A 10,899-nucleotide genomic window follows, 5' to 3' on the forward strand; every position below is an offset into this window, starting at 1 on the left:
ACCCACGCGCGGGCTCCACCACTGCGGTAGTAACCAGAGCAAACCGCCTTCTCTTGCTAGGCTCGTGGTAGCGGTTAGCCAAAGCGTGTTTTGGAGTCCTCCTGACCTGGTTCCTATCCCACTTTGGTCACTCGTAAGATCTGTATAAATTTGTACAAGTTTAAAGAAAACGGGGTTCCCTTCTGCTAAGTGGTATGTTGAAACAGTCTGCTCCACAAAGCGGTTGTACAAAGTGAGAATGCATGGAAGCCACGCACGCAGAATGAGGGCTCAGTAAATGTGGAGTTCATTCTCTTTGTGGAGTCCTGCAGCTACCCAAGGGACAGCATATCTGTGTCAACTAGGGCAACTTATTCTTTTAAAAATATTTATTTACAACGGGGCAGTGGTGGCACACGCCTTTAATCCCCGTACTCGGGAGGCAGAGGCAGATGGATTTCTGTGTTGGAGGCCACTCTGGTCTATAAAGCGAGTTCCAGGACAGCCAAGGCTGTTAAACAGAAACAAAGAAAAACTATGTATGTATGCATGTATATGTATATTTATACATATACTGTATATGTATAAATATACATACATATATGTTTGTATTTTTTTTTAAAAAAAATTTGTATATGTGTGTGAGCGTATGCATAAAGTTAGAGGACCGCTTGTGGGAATCGGTTCTCCTTGCACTGTCGGTTCTGGGAATCAAACTCAGGTCCTCAGGGTTGGTGGCGATTGTCTTTACCTGCTGAGCCATCACACCAGTTTTAAATTATCATCATCATCATTATCATCATCATCTGAGTCAGGTTCTTACTGTGCAGCCCTGGTTGGCTTGGAACTGTGTAGATAGATCAGGCTGCCCTCGCACTCACAGAGGTCTTCCTGCCTACGCCTCCCAAGTGCTAATTAAAGGTGTGTGTCCCCACTCCCAGTTAAATTATTTTTAATTAGTATAAAATGGATGATACACTATATATATTTGCATATATATGTATCTGTATATATGTACATGTAGATACGAATACAAAATACAATATATATTTTGCTCAAATTCAAAATTTTACACACACACACACACACACACACACACAGATAGATAGATAGATAGTCAATGTGTTTTGCTCAACCATCAGCAAAATTGGAACCATAAAAGACCTCAAGGTTCAAAGACATGGAAGCAACTAAAGTGCCCAACTCGATGTGTCTCTTCATTAGGGGAGACTTGGGGCTCCGGTAGCTTAAATTCTCGGTCTCTGCGAGGCAGCTTCCCCCCTCTTCCCCCCCCCCCCCCAGCATCTCGAGCCTCTTTACTCCTCCTCACACCCCTAGGCAGCAGGGATTTTCCGATTGCTCTCGCCTAAAAAACGCCGTGGTGACGCCCAGCGGGACAGGTCCGGGCTGTGCGCCGGAGCTTTCAAGTCCTTGGTTCGGGGCTGACAAGTGTAGGCCTGCACTAGGCTTGGCGGCAGCGGGAACATCTGCCCTCCTGTTCTTACTCGCTGTGCCCAGAGCAGGGCTGGGCGGTCCTGGCCCCGCGGGATACCCTGGCCTGCCTGGGGTACACTCAACCCTGCGCCCCTCGCCCTCTCACTGGGCCGGTGTTCTCCCCAGCCTTCCCACACTCAGGAGACAGCTCCCAGAGCTGAGGCCCAAGGGCGTAGCTACCTCCCACGAGGCGCCTGCCTTTCTGTCCCTCTCCACCCACACGACCCAGGGCTGTGGCAAGAAGAATCTTGTTCAATCGTTTGCTTTCCCTGTCTTTCCTGAATTCAAGAACCCTAGGTGTTTCTGAGTGGACACTCCCACCACCCAGTGGACACACCCTCCACTTGCTAGTGAGAACTCAGCCTCCATGTTTCACACGTGGGACTGTTGCATAATTTTTTTCTTTTCTTTTTTTCTTCCTTTTTAACTGAGGGCCAAACATGACCCATGAACATCGGACATGAAGGAGCAGAGAGCAACACAGTTGCAACAAGGACAGAGCAATAAGATTATGGCTAAGTCTGTAACAATAAGGGGGCTGCCCCAGGTGCTTGTGATATGGGCAGCCGCCGCTGAAGGGAGCGCTCCACTAGGCCGCTTCACTAAGGTTGTTAGTAAGGGCCATAGGACTTTTTGGTGATGCGCCTGCTTTTGAGTCACCCCAGCTCCTGTTGTGTGAAACGGGATAAATTCATTGGTTACAAAGCTGGGCTCGGGAGGAGTCTGCCTTGGCTGCTGTTGGAGCTAAATGCATGGTGAATGAGTGTTTGTTCATGCCTTCTCAGGAAAAGCAACCCAACCCAACCTACCCAGGAAAAGCCTGTTCGCTCCTCCAGCAAGACCTGCGACCTCTACACCCTACAATCTTGGCTGTCCCTCTCAAAAGCAGCATTATCTTCAAAGACAATAAAAACCAACAGCTAACATTGGTGCGGACACCAGGTGCGCCTTCCTCCACTCCAGTGAATAGTCAGACATGGGATGGGGATATAGCTCAGTAGATAGAGTGTTAACTTAGCATGCACAAAGACCTGCTCTCAAAACCAAATAAACAAGGTGGGTGGCACACACATGCCTGTCATCTCAGCCTTCGGGAGGTAGAGGCAAGAGAATCAAGAGAGTTCAAGGTCACCCTCAACTACACAAGTACAAAGCCAGCCTGGACTACTTGATACTGTCTCAAAATAAAGACGACAGGAATGTGGGAAGTGCTGAGGACATAGCCATCAATGGGACAGCCCAGACTTAGGGTGCGTGTGTCTGAGGGTATTTCCGACACCCCAGAATACAACAGAGACACCAATAAGAAGGTGCTCTGTGCGTGTGTGGCCAGCGCTCTAGTGAGTTATATCTCCAACCCTATCACTAAATAATTGTTGAAGGCAAGTGGGCTCACTTCTGTCACACTTGGGGCTGGGAATGTGGTACACTGGGAGAGAGACTTGCCTAGGGTAAGTGAGTCCTTGGGTTTCATCCAAAACACAACAATCAGTCAAGATGCAGGAGAGAAGTAGAACCCAATTCTCTGCAATTTAACTTACCTACAGTTTAATAGACTTTTTGTTTTGTTTTTCCAAGACAGGATTTCTCTGTGTATCTCTGGTGGTCCTAGAACTTGCTCTGGCCTCAAACCCAAAGATCCTCTTGCCTCTTTGTCCTGAGGGCTGGGATTAAAGGTGTGTACCACCACACCACCACATCTGGCTACTAGAGTCTTTCTATATCTCCTTTGGGTGTTGGAGGAGAAAATAGGAAAGAGGCACACAAGAGATCTAAAACAAGACTATTTTGGCCAACTCAGGGCATCCAGGCCTCCTGATAATAGCCTGAGACAACTGTGCCTCCTCCTCCCTTATAAAGAAAGTTGCCCCTGTGGAACTGGCATCAGCCTCTATGTTCATCAGACTCTCCAACTTTGGTGCCATCAGATAAGCTCTACAGTTTGTATGGCTGCATAGGAAATGAAAATACAGGCTCCTAGCTGGGTATGGTGGCATATACCTTTAGTCCCAGCACTCAGGGGGCAGGTGGATGTCTGTAAGCCTGAGGCCAGGATGGTCTGCAGAAGGAGTTCCAGGACAGCCAGGGTTACACAAAGAAACCCTGTCTCTAAAAACTATACCCCCTTCCACAACACACACACACAGAAAATACAGGGTCCTGTGTTCAGACTTATTAAGAATTTCAAGCTTGGTCTTATGGCTCACACCTGTAACCCAGCTGAGTTAGAGGGATCGTTCAAGGACAAATAATGAGAGGCCGGCTCAAAGAAAACAGAAGAGTTTTAGGATGTTGACAGGAAAGCATTAAATGGTGTCGTGGCTTATCTAAGCACTCTGATCTTTTTCACTACATCGGTAACACACTCATGAAAGTGACACTGTGTACTCAGCCTGTGAGCTTCTGCCCACTGGGTGACCTTGAGAAAGAAGCATCCCTTCGGCCTTCCCCACCCCCACCTTCTCTCTGAAGCTAAAAGCCCAGCACAGGTGATGGAAACATCGTCCTGGAGGCTAAAAATACAGCTGAGTGTGTCTAGGTCATAGTGCTTAAGGGCTCAAGGTCTTTTGCTCAGTTATGTGGTGTCAGGCTCCAGCCCCAGATGCTCATTTCGATGCTTTGCATGCCTGGGGAGTTTCGGAGACTTATTTCATGGAAAGAATGAGGATATTCATGGCAGCACCTTGCCTTCAGTAAAGATGCTGATGTTTGAGTCCATTTGCCTGACTACACTTTGCAGGCTGGTTCTTTTCCTCCTCCTGGGGAACCTGCCTAAGCCGTGGTGTTTGGTCAGTCTAGTGTTTAAAATACTGATTAGAATGAAGTCTGTTCTGAAGGCTGTCATGTTGCAGATGAACACAACACAAAGGTGTCTGATCCCAAACATCTAGAGCTTTTACTTGCAAGGCATAGTGGTGCACACCTTTGGCCCCAGCACTCTGTAGGCAGAGGTTCTCTGAGTTTGAAGCCAGCCTGTCCTAACATAGAGAGTTCCATGCTATCAAGGAGACACCACCTTAACAAAGAATTCCTAGGTACTTTGCAGTACTTCTGGTCATATGATCATATTTTACAGAGCCTCTCCCCCAAGCCTTCTGAAGGAGGTCCTGAGGACCAATTTGATAGTTCAGCAGAGAAAGGTAGACACCACCAAGCCTAGTGAGTGTGTTTGATCTCTGGGGCTCACATGGCAGAGAGAACTGGTTGTTGTATATTGTCCTCTGACCTCCACATTCAAGCCTTCACACCCATGGGCACACACACACTGAAAGACACACACACACTGAACAACACACACACACACACACACACACAGAGAGAGAGAGAGAGAGAGAGAGAGAGAGAGAGATTTTGGGAATACAGGTCAGTCAGTGGACTGCTTGTCTTACAGCTGAAGTTGTGGTTTCCATACCCAGCACCAAATGAACTGGGTGTGATACACACACCTGTAATCCAAGCACTCGGGAGGTAGAACAAGCATCTAGGTGGTGTAAGGCCAGCCTGGGAATACAAAGCCCTGTCTCACCTGAACTCTGTCTGTCTGTCTGTCTGTCTGTCTCTGGATTAAGCACATGCCCTCTACCACTGAGCTACATGTACTCATTCTCAACATTTCAAACAAACATCAGATCGTTCTCTCAATTTTTCTCTGGATTTAGGCTTGGCTCAGCACTGAGTTGCTTGCTGATCCTAGCTCAGGAATAGGATCTCAGTGATAGGAAATTTAAGAGAGAAGGGAATTCACTGTTTTGATGGAGTAAGAAAAAAGAATCTGGCCCTGGGCACACATAGTGATCTGTGGGTACATTTGGGTAAAAATGAGGAAATGGAGTCATTGAATTTAAAGTCAGGAGGCCAGTGGCCCCATGGCAGGCAGAACATCAGTTACCATCCCTGGTCCAAGGCCAGTGATTGGTGAGTGTTCAGTGCATGTGGTCAAATCTACTGCATCACAGGTCAGGACTCTCCACATTCTCTCTCCAAAGGTTCTCTGTCCTTCTGCACGATGAACCTCAGTTGGATCCCCATATGGGTGTGGGAGTTTGCTGCTTGTACGCCAAATGAAAACAACCGAGGAGATGGGGAAATGGCACTGTGGCTTGAAGGGTGGTGTCATAAAGGGAGAAGACACGGAGTCATAAAGCAGGTGCACTATCTTCTCGATGAGCTGATCCTCCAGAAAGAAAATAAGAGCCGAGAAAAACTACAGAGAAGAAAGAAAGATTACAGGAGCTAAAAATACTAGGAAGAAAGCTTGGCTGGGCATCAGAGAAGGACAGATGTGTTTCCAAATAGAAGCATGAGCTCGCAGGTGTCAAGGAGCTCAGCTCCAAACGGGAAGCAAGGAAAAAAACCTTCATAGAGCAAGACACAGAAGGAGGTATGGACAGCCTCTTCCCTTAACCCCAAACTCTCCCACCAAGCACTAACTACCCTAACTCTGTTTAGATTCCATTAGATCAAACAAGGTATTTTCAGGGTGGTATTGCTGTGAAATTGATCTCACTGCCCAGGCCAAATGACAGTAAAGACCAAAACCCTTACTAGGTGCAGGAACCTAGACCAAATACTATCTGAAGCCTGGCTTCATGATTCTAAACAACGTTTGAGGCCAGAACCTCTGAAGAGCCTAACTACTTTTCTCACTGTATCTACGGTGCCCCTTTCCCACCTAATGAAACAAAAAATTTTTCAAGAAATGCAGCATTTTAGAAAGTTCTACAACTGAGTATTCAGTGAAAATAAATCAAGAAAGGAGATCTTAGGGAGCGTGGGGTAGAGCTCAGTGGTGGAGTACTTACCTAGCATGTGAGAGGTCAGAGATGGAGGGAGGGAGAGAGAGGGAGGGAAGCAGGCAGGGAAGCAGGGAGGGTGGAGGGAGAGAGGGGGAGAGAGGGAGGAGATGAGAAGAGGATGCTTTGATATCCAACCTGCATCAGAACTATTTTTTACCTTAAAGGAGTCCATTGTTTGGTTTTATAAACCAAATTGGTTGCTATGAAAACCTGAGTTGAAGGTCTTGTCAAATGTTGGATCATGCCACTAGACTATGGGCATCAGGAACTAGGGAGAAGGGTTGATAAATAAACAGGTCACAATGTAACATTAATAACAGCATTATCTACTTTTTAAAAAGCTTTTAAAAAACATTTATTGTGTGTTAGCACAATATATGTATGTATTGTTTCAAAAATGTATGTTTGTGTGTTAGCATGTGTATGGAGGCCAGAGGAATATCTGCAGATGTTGGTTTTGTTGGTTTTCTCTTTCCTCTGTGTACTTTCTAGAGGTCATGGCAAGCACTCTTACCTGAGACATCTCAATAGCCCGAGTATATACTTGAAAATTTATATATATATATATATATATATATATATATATATATATATGAATGATATATGTATACGTATGTGTGTGTGTGTGTTGTGTACCATGACACACATGTAGAGATCAGAGGACAACTTCGTGGAGTTGACATTCTACTTTTATGTAGGTTCTGGCACTTGGATTCAGGTCACCAGCACTGCATTGGCAGGCAGGCAGCAAGCATCTTTATTCACTGAACCATCCTGCTGACCCTTATTATATATTTTCTTTTTTAAAGGATTTGAAGCTAGGTGTGGTGTCACACACCTTTAATCCCAGCACTTGGGGAGCAGAGGCAGGCAGATCTCAAAGAGTTTTTGAGGTCAGCTTGGTCTACAGAGTGAGTTCCAAGACAGCTAAGGCTACATGGTGAGACCTGGTCTCATTAAAAAAAAAATAAAAAGGATTTGTTTATATATTTATGCCACATGGAGGCCAGGGGAAAGCATTAGATCCCATAGAGTTACAAGTGTTTGTGAGGTGCTGGAAACTGAACTCAGGTCCTCTGGAAGAGCAGAAAGTGCTCTTAACTGCTGAGCCATCTCGGAACCCTCTTGCTAGCTACTCAGTTCAATCTGGATCACCTGAAGGCAAAATGCCACACCTCTGGCTTGAGATTCCTAGTGTAAGAATATTTGGCACCAATTATGTGGGTAGTGGTGCCGGGAACTCACTCTGCATCGGTCCACTTCATTCTCATGGTAATCATTTTGGAGGTGCTGTTGGCTGTCTCTGTCTCAAGGAGAACATTCCAATTCAGAGATACAAATTTGCTTACTTGCTGAGTGATGGATCTGGGATACCAACTTAGGTAGAACAATCTCTGAGCCTAGAGGTAGTCTTGTGACAAGATAGGACTAAACCTGGGCCCAGGGATGGTGGGTAGATGGACCAGCTAGGGAAGAGGCAGAGTCACTGTGACAACTGAGAATGGCCCAGAGCAACCTATGTGGACTTTGGCTGGATCACTAGCCACAGGGACTGGGGAGATGCTCTTGAGCAACTTGTGCTTCGGTTTCTTCATTTGTAAACTAAGGGCAGTACCAGTACCCACACCATGTGACTGTGGGCAGCATTTTATGATAGGAGCTTAAATAGCATCTGTCATTCAGTAGCTCTTCAATAAATAAGAATTTTATTGATGCAGGAGACATAGCATAAGTGCAGTTATTAAGGGTTGGCTTAAGAAGAATGGGTGGGTGTACCTTTAGGGTGCAGCCAATGGAAGTGAGCCAGGCTGAACAGAGGGAATAAACTGAATTAAATCTGAAGAGTGCAGAGCTGGAGCAATGGCCCCACACTTGAGAGCAACTGCTGGTCTAGTGAACCAGAGTTTGGGTCCCAGCACCCACATGGTGGCTCGCAGCTGCCTGTAAGTAACTCTAGTTCCAAGAGATCTGGTGCCTTTCTCTTGCCTTCATATTGACTTGTGCATGCATGCATATACACACAAATAATTCAAAATAAATACTGTTAAAATATGACCAGTGGGGCTCTGGATAGAGGTCAGTAAGAGTGCTTCTCTAGCATGCTTGAGACCCAAAGTTCAAATGCTTGACACGAGGGGCACAGGGGCAATTGTTTCAAGGGACATCTATGTGAATGGCTGTGTGCCAGAACGTACAGTGTTTCCCAGAAACGAAGTTGTGTCTATCATTGAATGACAAAGCTAACAGAGTAAATGTGGTGGGCAAATGTCTGGAAGAAAGCTGATGAGAAAATCAAACTGGAGATGGGGAAGGAGGCTGAGCATGGTGGCATATGCCTGCAAGCAATCCCAGTACTCAGAAGGCTGAGACAGGAGGATCTTGAGTTCCAGAACACGGTCTAGGTGACTTTATATAAGGGAGACTGTGGGGGAGGGGAGGGAAGCTGGGGAAGGAAAGGAAAACAGAATGACTCTCACTATGGCTTCCTGGTTTCCACCAAGTAGTCAAATGCAGTGACTACTCAGTGACCTACAAGCATGGTGCCACCTCTCCAGGATTCACTGGTTTGGAAGGATGTTTTCTTGTCTGGTTTTAGGTATTTGCAAACCCTCCCAAAGACAAACCTTTTCCAATGTCCTGCTATAAAACCGACCCACCTCTTGGGAGGTGAAGCCAGAGTTTGCTGCTGAATAGGCAGCATTGTCTTCCCAAGTGTCTGTGGGCACAGATGCCATGGGCCTTGGGGTGGCTCTACCACAGGGCAGCCTGTGTTGTGGTCGGCCTGCCAGCTTTGATTCACTCCAGGGACAACAGTTGAAATTTCAAACAGGCAACACATGGTGATTCCAGGAGTCCCTGCCAGACACATACTTTGTTTTTCCATCCTTTCACCCTCCTCCCACTCTGGAAGGAGCCTCCTTTGGCATTCTGTATATGAAAAATATCAAAACCACCAACGGGACCTGCACCTGATAAGGAGCAAGGCATTGCCCAAGAGTTCCCAGGAAGAGGCGATCTTTGTTCTCATTTCCAGGCCTTTATAGTGCTAACAGCTCTAATTACTGCATTTGCCATGGGATGTAAAATAAAACCACATTCCAGAAACCATGTCATCTCCTTGGGCAAGAGACACAGGGAGAGGTGCTCTGGGCTGCAGGAACGTGTTCTTTCATTTCTGGTCCCCTAACCTTGGCAACTATTTGGATAAATTAACAGTACCCTCTTTATGTGCATGGAGAAGGGCACTTCTGCACACAGAAGGATGACCTCGACATCTGTACTCACATAACCTGGCCTGCATGTCTGCTGGCATTTTATGCAAAGTGTGCTTCCTAAGAACACGAGGATCTTCCCCCCAAGCCTTTCAGGGAAAATGAAGACTCCAGACATTTTGGAACTTCTTCTAAAAATCCTTTGACCATAAAATCTGATGATGTAATACCTGCCCACACCCACTTCACAAACCAAAGTGACATCAGAAATCCTGGAGTAAATAGCTCAAAACTGCCTGCATTGCCATCCAGAATCTAAACAGACAGCAATTTGCTCCAGATGAGAAAGGCAGGTGACTAGACATATGAAAGAAACAATACACAACACATAGAAATGTGGTGAGGGGAAAAAAAGAAAAATATGCATTTCTTCCCCCTACTAAGGTAGCTAAAATAAAAAGGCAACCAAAATATGGTCATTTTATTGAAAAAATACTTATGTGTATGTGTGTGTGAGCCTGATATGTGTTGACTATTAAGGCCACTTAAGAGGCAGGAAAGGCTTTCGATGCCACGGCCTCCCTTTGTAAACCCTCAAGGCAGGCACCAGCCTGAAGAGCTCCAGCAGGCCCTCCTCCAGGCCTCCCTAACTCATAACTGTGTTTCCAGCCTCTGTAACTCTCACAAAGGTCATTCCTAGCCCCTCAGCAAGACCCTCCCCAGATTATGCTAATTTTAGGTGAAAAGTCTGAACAAAACCCACCAATCCTTGATCTTCCCACAGAAATCCACCAACCCTTAAGCATGAAAACACATCAATCCCTGAACAGGAAAGCCCAATATCTGAGCTCCCCTAAACCCAGGACTTGAAATCCCACCAGTCCTCACCCTGGAAATCTCCACACACACCCCCTCCCCAAGAACCCTTATAAAAGCACTGCTTTGTCCAATTGTCGGCTCCCTCTCAGGAGTAGAGGCAGCCACTTCGTTTCTCCACACCCTGGACCCTTCAATAAATCTGTCACAAGATTTGCTGTCTGGTGTGACTCTCATCAGAAGAAGTCAGGAAGCAATGAAGAGAAGGGAATAGAAGTGGAGTGGGGCTGAGGCACTCAGCTCAGCTGGCATCCCTCCCCTGGGAGGGACACTTCGTCTGCTGAGGAAGTTTCTTTAGAGCTGTGTGGTACCTGGGCTCCTGTGTCTAGGATACCTTTCCCTTAGAATAGCTGGGGGATTGATGGATTTCCGAGTCCCAGGACACCATATGTGCACTACCTATGTGCAGGAGCCCAGGGAGGTCAGGTGTTGGGTCTTCTGAAATAGTAGCCAGCTCTCGACTGCTGAGCTCTCTATTCCCTGATTTCACTCATGTATATGTATATGTATATGTATATGTATATGTATATGTATATGTATAA

The 10,899-nt window shown here is 46.3% G+C and overlaps 1 protein-coding gene across 1 annotated transcript in view; it reads left to right on the forward strand.

Moving 5' to 3' along the window:
* The first annotated feature begins 1,933 nt into the window (after nucleotides 1-1,933).
* CUNH22orf31 (chromosome unknown C22orf31 homolog) overlaps nucleotides 1,934-10,899 on the forward strand; it is an 11,311-nt gene continuing 2,345 nt past the window's right edge. Inside the window, 2 exon segments of the mRNA XM_028758301.1 lie at nucleotides 1,934-2,080; nucleotides 2,259-2,415. Of these exon segments, the coding sequence (XP_028614134.1) occupies nucleotides 1,934-2,080; nucleotides 2,259-2,415 (304 nt within the window).

The sequence above is a fragment of the Grammomys surdaster genome, unplaced genomic scaffold (assembly GCF_004785775.1).
Source record: "Grammomys surdaster isolate TR1022 unplaced genomic scaffold, NIH_TR_1.0 126187, whole genome shotgun sequence".
Taxonomy (NCBI): domain Eukaryota; kingdom Metazoa; phylum Chordata; class Mammalia; order Rodentia; family Muridae; genus Grammomys; species Grammomys surdaster.